Raw genomic sequence first — 7,048 nt, 5'->3', positions numbered from 1 at the left:
TTGGAAAAAGGCTGCAATGAAACAAAGAGTGAAAAATTTAAAGGGGTCTGAATACTTTCCGTACCCACTGTATATTGTCTTCTGCAGCCTCTAACTATTCTTTGTATGTATTGTATAGCAATAGAGAGAGCATGGAGTTTTTAAATCAACAGAAAAATTGTCATTCATAGGCTAGATATAATACATGTAATGGCCTCACATTAAATGATGCAGGCCTCAGTTAAAACTTTGCAGAAAAGACTTTTAGCATCTTATTTCACAGCTATAAAGGATAATTTGATAATAGAGACAGAGCAGGGGAGATGGACATACAATCAGAGGAAAAAAACAGTAAGGACATGGGTGAAGGGAGGAAGGGAGAAGTTAATTAGGTTCCATCTCTTCATTTAAAACTCTTGTATTGGTTCAAATACAGGCAATTGTCATGTTATAGAACAAGGACCGGATGCATGGGTCAACTGTCCTTTTTCTGTGGACTATTTACCTCCATCTGTCTTTCTTTCTCTGTCTGTCTCACTATCTTTGTCTCTCCTTCACTCTCACTCACTCTTACTCTCTCTATAATTCAATAATAAAGGAGGTAGAGATCCTGCTTAACCCAGCAGGTTTTTTCTGCCCTGTTCACATAGTGTCACAGACACAGGCTCACTCCCTGCTGACACACATATGCCTCGCTTTGAGCACTACTTTTAGATGCAGACACCACCACTGTGTGTGTGTGTGCGTGTGTGTGTGTATGTGTACCTGTGTGTGTGTGTGTGTGTGTGTGTGTGAGTTTGTGTCACTTTAGTCTAGCCTCCTCTATTTAGCATTTATAAGTAGTAGTTACACATTTCATAAATGATTTAAAATACACTATAGTGTGGATATAATCACATATAAGTGATTATTATGAGTGTGTAGTAAAACAGTTGTGATCATCTAAAATGTCTTCATAGGAGAAGCTACAATTTCTGACAAATACTGCATATTAATAAACATCATCATTGACCTGGCACATAGCAGTGGCTGCTACAGGAAGCTAAAACACACCTACCAGATACCTATAAGCTGAGCAATAACTATAAACCAATCTTTATTACACCTATATGTGTGACATTCAGTCCCTCCAGGATTTCACAGCCTTTTTTTGAGATTGTTGCGACCCCAAATGCCTGATTTTGCGGGAGCTTTTGTAAAGAATTGCGATAAAAGTTGCGTTGTTTGTTGCAATGAAGCTGCTTTTTATTTTTTGTATCGTTCTTTACAATAAAAAGGAAACATGTGTTGAGGAGAATAAAATAACTATAGGCTGAGTTTATCTAGGAACCTTACCAATAAGGCCAGGATGCTGCAAATGAAAATGGCTGGTGGATTTAAGACAAAATAATAATTTATTGAATTAATTAGCGTGCGCGTCAGTCACGGGGGGGGAACTGAGCAGCAGGTTGGCAGAACGGTCTGAAATGGTTTCCATGGTCTTTCGCTATACTTTTTGTTGGTGAATGTGAGATATTCGAGTCACACCCTTCTTGTCTTAATTTCAGAAAATAAGGAAATGAATTTGGCGACGTGCGTGTGACGTTAACCCGTTCTCACCCCCGCTTGGTCATTGGCTCTCAGAGTCACAAACTGATACAAAGTCTGGCACGTGGGACTGCCGGGATTGGTTGAAGTCGCGGGAAACTCTGGTTATTGGTCAAATTTACCGAGAAGTTCCAGTGATCGGTTAAAATTGCGGATCGCACCAAAGTTGCGGTGATTGGTTAAATTTGCGTGAATTGGCGCGCTCACGACATCGCAAAATCCTGGATGGACTGGATATTCATGTAACACGTATAGACTGTATATTTATTAATATTAACGGTTTATGGTAACACTAAACAACATTGTTTAAGCCACTACAAATTAGATGTCTCAAGCTGTAAATGGAATCTGAAAGTGTATTTAGCTAAATACATGCAAACCTCTTCTCAACTCAGCTTAGCTGAGAGAAGCCAATCAAAATCCTTCTTCTCCTCCTCTCAGTTTTCCCTATAAATAACAATACATTCTGAAAAGTTTTTCCAGAGCAGAAGCCCATGTTGACCTTAAAATTAAATGTTTTTGTCCTAGTTAAAGCCATTATTTACTGGAGCCCTCCCCATTGTGTCTCCTGCAGGTTTCTGTAAACATGTCTGTCCTATTTCTAATTGTCCAAACAAGCTTTTACCTCTTAGTGTATTTTTTTATGTTTTTTTGTGGCTGTTCTCTTTCTGTGGTCTCTCTCTTTAAATTATTTTTTATAACCTAGTTCTTGTGTTGTGTATCCACACAGGATGACTACTTCAAAAGCTGGGCTCCTGCCATGTCTCTGGACCAAGGTGAGTGCTGTTTGTGTGTAATTCTAATGTTTGCATTAATGCATACTGATGGCATTGGCATTGGATGTTTGGTCAGGTACAAAGACGTATGATCAGACACCATATATCTAAATGAGGAAATCAGATAAACTGTGACAAAATTAAAAACTGTTTAACGTATTTCATTAACTTCCAAAAGGTAACTTCGGGGGAAAGAACACATTCCCCAAACTAAGGTACTGACAGAAATATAATTATGATGACAAAATGGCAAACGATTGCATCAATTACAGGCTCAACCGGGGACTTCTTGGTAACATGTCGGACATGATGAGACGTAATGTTGTAATTTTACTCATTCAATCGTCTTTTTAGGAGCGTCAGTTTTTTACCTTTTCACATGCAACTGATAAATCCTCTTACTTTTCTTCAAATAAAAAAATGACATAATAAAAAAGGACAAAAACATCTCTTGTTTTGAACAGTGGCTCTAATATTCAATGACCTATAGACCCTTATATAGAGGAGTTTATATGCAGGTATGGTGCATCAGTAGAAATATTAATTTGGTCTCTTCCTGTAATGCCCTTTTCCTCAAAAGAGGGTAATTTGCTTTAGCTAAAAAAGAGCATTTTACACACAGAGGCTAATGCAGCCATCATTACCACAGGACAAAAAACCTTAAAGGACTGGTCATTTTTCTGTTCCTTTCAAGTTAATTGGAGCAGGCTTTAAAAGAACTGAAGGTGATTTTAATTAGTCTCACTGAACATGTCTCACTCATTCACTTATATTTAATTTCAAACAACATGAAATGACTTTGAAGACTTTGAATTTAGGCAAAGGTTATCCATCTTTGTTTCCTTCATACACCATACATTGTAATGAGATTTGTAAAATGTGGCTATATACTGTATGTTTTTCTTTTGAAAGTTTAAGTCCCTATTTCATGTCAATGTGTACAGTGATGAGCGCCAAAAGAGAAAGAGATGAAGCAGAAGGAAAAACACTGTAGTTCCACATTTTTCCTTCTTTTTTTTTAACTTTCAAATAAGAATACTTTTCACACTCTACAGTAATGTTAGACCTGCACAACTGACACAACTCATTTAAAGTAGGAAGAGTAGCAATCCCACACATAACATTAAACAGAAAATAATGCTGGATTTTACAAATTTACATGTTCAAATTGCAACCATCTGCTTTCAAGGTAGTGGAATAAATACAAACAAATATCATATAATTTATTTTTAATTGTATTTCATTAGGTGATAAAAGAAGTAGTGCAAATCATCTGCTGTACAACCGTATTTTAATTTAGAAGATACATGAAAACATAACTTTTAGAATGTACTTAAGGAATGTGTGTGTGTGTGTGTGTGTGTGTGTGTGTGTGTGTGTGTGTGCATGTGTGTGTGTGCATGTGTGTGTGTGTTTCCGAGGCCAGATGCTGCTACTTTTACAGTTACGAACTGCTCATGGACTTACTATGGCAACAACGCCAAGTCCACTTTATCCATCACACTCAAGTGTGTAATGCTCTTAGACCCTCAGTAACTCTTGACTAAACTCAATTATTGCAAACACTCGCTTTCTCTCGCCCCCACTCTCACTGTCACACTCTCACACACACACACACACACTTTACTCAAACACACACAGTTTGGGGGGTACATTGAACTGCAGCTCTCTGAACAGCATAACAGACTTTAAATCTTTCTACCACTGAGTTTGTACTGTACTGGCTTGGTTTTGCATATCTAGCACAGTAACTGTAACTCTTCAGGGAAAAACTTGCTGAGAAGCATTATCTGGGCCAGCTCCTCGTGGATACTGAACCTAATGAGAACAGCCACAGTGCATCAAATTCTAGAGAAACTCTCTTGTTTCTGAGTGAGAATTAAGAAAAAGTAAACAGAGCTTCATCCTCCTTACCAGGGACTTACATGCATCAGATGTTTTGGAGGAATCCTCTGTACCAGTTGTAGCACATGTACAGAAGCCTGATTTGGATGTTCAAACGATGATGGACTATTAAAATAAATGTTGCTGTAGAGCCCCTGTGGATTAAACACTGTTCCCCAAATATGGTTGCTCTGATTGACCAAATCTTAAGTCATATCCAGCACTAAAATTTCTTTCAACTATACTCCTTATTATACTCGAGAAAAGAAAACATTGACCGATAATAACCAGAGGGAAAGGGACACACTCTGGACACTAGGGCTGTTGGAACAAATTCTGAAATTTGAATATAATTTGAACGGTTAAAACATCAATACTAGTCGAATGCTGAAATTGCTATTCAAAGTTTGTTTGTTTATGTATAAATAGATTGACTAACATTAGCTAAGCTGTTCTCACGTCACGTCCGATGAACATTAAGTTACGGGAGTGGCAACCCCGAGGCATTGTGGGCTAATGTTATGTACTGTGTAATGTTAGTACAGGGGGTAGTGACAGGCTGCGGCTGGAAATCAGAAGAAGGATGGGAAATAGCTTTAACATGACTTTAAAATCGACTTTTACCGAGCCAAAATGCTTTTGTTATCAATAGTTAGCTCATTCTGGTTTCCTAACTGCGTCAAGAGATATAGGAGCTTTGCTGGGAGCTTCATGGACACAGCTAAAGATTATGTTAGCTGGCCTACAGCTGTCAATGATTAGCCTAGAAATCTAGACGCACCCTAGCGGCAGATATGGGTCTGGCTTGTCACGCTAGTCAAAGTTAGCGTCGACTTCAGATTTTACCTTCAAACACTTTCTCAGTAACGGAACAATCTGCAAGAAACAGGTTGATTTTAAATCAGTAAAATAGTAGTTGCAGTACTGTTTGACTTAGCTATCAATGCCGTTAGCATCGTCGCTAAGTAACACTGTTGTTAGTGTTGCTTTGTTTATGACAAATTGTTTTGGCTGTGCTTTCTAACATGATGCCAACGTGCTAACCGAGCAACGTTAGCCTTAACAACAGAGCCACTTTAATACACTTGTTAGATAATGTTTATTTCCAGAGTTCTCTTTTTTGTGTTTGTCACTATGTGCGTGGTGGAAAATAATGGAAACAGAGAGAGGTGTGCCAGAAATGCAATGCGCTGTGACCTAGGTACCTTTCATATGTAAATGTAAGTGGAATTTTCCTATATAGCGCTTTTCTAGTCTCAACAACTACCCAAAGCGCTTTTACATAGTACAGGAACCATTCACACGCATTCTTGCACTGTGGCCGAGGCTGCCGTACAAGGTGCAACCTGCTCATCAGATAAATTCTCACACACATTTACACTTCGATGCACAGCATCGGGGGAAACTTGGCGTTCAGTGTCTTGCCCAATAACATGGGACTGCAGGGCCAGGGATCGGACCACCTTTGGATTGGTAGGTGACCACTCACTCTGGCAGCCGCCCAAGGCCAGGCTAATGTTGGAAGTCCCACTAGGGGACAGAATGTGTAACAACAATCACATGCTTTTTGTGGCATTGACAATGCATTAACCTGAGTAGTGTAGTACATATTTATAACAGGCTGCATATGAGCAATACATATTTGACTAGTATTTGGATATTTAAACAAATGGAGTTTGAATGGTACCATAGAGGAAGACTGACAGCTCTACTGGACATACTCCAATAAGAGGACACCCTTTATGTTTCTCTGTGGGGATGTCTTGTCTTTGAAGAAAAACTTCAGTTTGCTACAACTTGAGATTTATTTTTGGTTAAAATGACATTGTACTCACCAAAGTAAAGGTCAGGTTATGATATAAAAGAACTAGAAAACGTGTTTATAGCTTTTCCAAGCCACACTCCAAGGTTGGTGGGGAAAAAAAGCATAGCGTAAAGAATAAAAAAGAGAGTTTAAGATAGAACTTCAAACCTCCATACAACTGGCCGATCCCTGTGTGAAGTGGGTATGAAGGTCAGATTGTCGGTTTTGGAAAGTTACAAAGATTGACAGACACAGCACCCTGAACTCTGCCATAGGACCGGTGTGTATGGTGGGTTTCCGAAACTTCTTAACCATCCGCAGGACTGACACCTTAATTGTTGAGATCATTGCTAAAAATAAGGCCAAAAACATAAGGAAAGAAACGTCAGCAGTGGGACAGTCAAACTGTCTAACTGTGTAAACTCCTTTATTTGGGGGTTAAACTGAAAGGAAGCACACCCATAATGTCACTAATATACCAACAGACTTTGATTTTGTAGGCCATCTTCTTTTGTGTTTTTGAAATAAGTGTTAGCAACTATCCTAAAAAGAAGGACAGCATGTAAACATATGTTTTTGTTAGTGAGGAACAAAGTCTTTGGGACGTGGATGGATGAGTCTTCAAAACATCCAACTGTTTCCATTTTCCAACCGACAGTGTTTTTTTTAAAGCATGATGACCGCAATCATTCCCTGACCTTAACCACATTGTTATTACCACTGTAACCATGACAACGAAGGTCCCCTCACCGTTTTACTAACCTGGGGCTTTATTTTCAAACTGTATGCCTGTGTGACCAGCCATGTTTATTGCCCCATTAAAACTATTTTCAGCCAGAGATTTCAGTAATTACTTAGGTGAGTACAATGTTATTGTATCAAATAGAACTAATGGCCAGATAAAATAATAAAATACATGATGCAGATGCGGTTTCCTGCAGTTTCTCAGCAGGAAACCGATGGAGTGCTTTCTTCGGGTAGGGGGTGAGTCCTTACCCCAAGTGAAGGAGTTTAAGTA

The 7,048-nt window shown here is 38.8% G+C and overlaps 1 protein-coding gene across 5 annotated transcripts in view; it reads left to right on the top strand.

The window, feature by feature from the left end:
- Positions 1-7,048, top strand: part of spock1 (SPARC (osteonectin), cwcv and kazal like domains proteoglycan 1) — a 93,917-nt gene that overhangs the window by 41,873 nt on the left and 44,996 nt on the right. For all 5 annotated transcript variants that reach the window (XM_034883533.1, XM_034883536.1, XM_034883531.1 and 2 more), the window contains one exon: positions 2,297-2,342. In XM_034883533.1, coding sequence (XP_034739424.1) covers positions 2,297-2,342 — 46 coding nt within the window. The remainder of the gene's footprint in view (positions 1-2,296; positions 2,343-7,048) is intronic.

This window comes from Etheostoma cragini, chromosome 10 (genome assembly GCF_013103735.1).
Source record: "Etheostoma cragini isolate CJK2018 chromosome 10, CSU_Ecrag_1.0, whole genome shotgun sequence".
NCBI classification, from domain to species: Eukaryota; Metazoa; Chordata; class Actinopteri; order Perciformes; family Percidae; genus Etheostoma; species Etheostoma cragini.
Note: the sequence above shows the minus strand (reverse complement) of the source record. Positions and strands in the feature narration are given on the sequence as shown.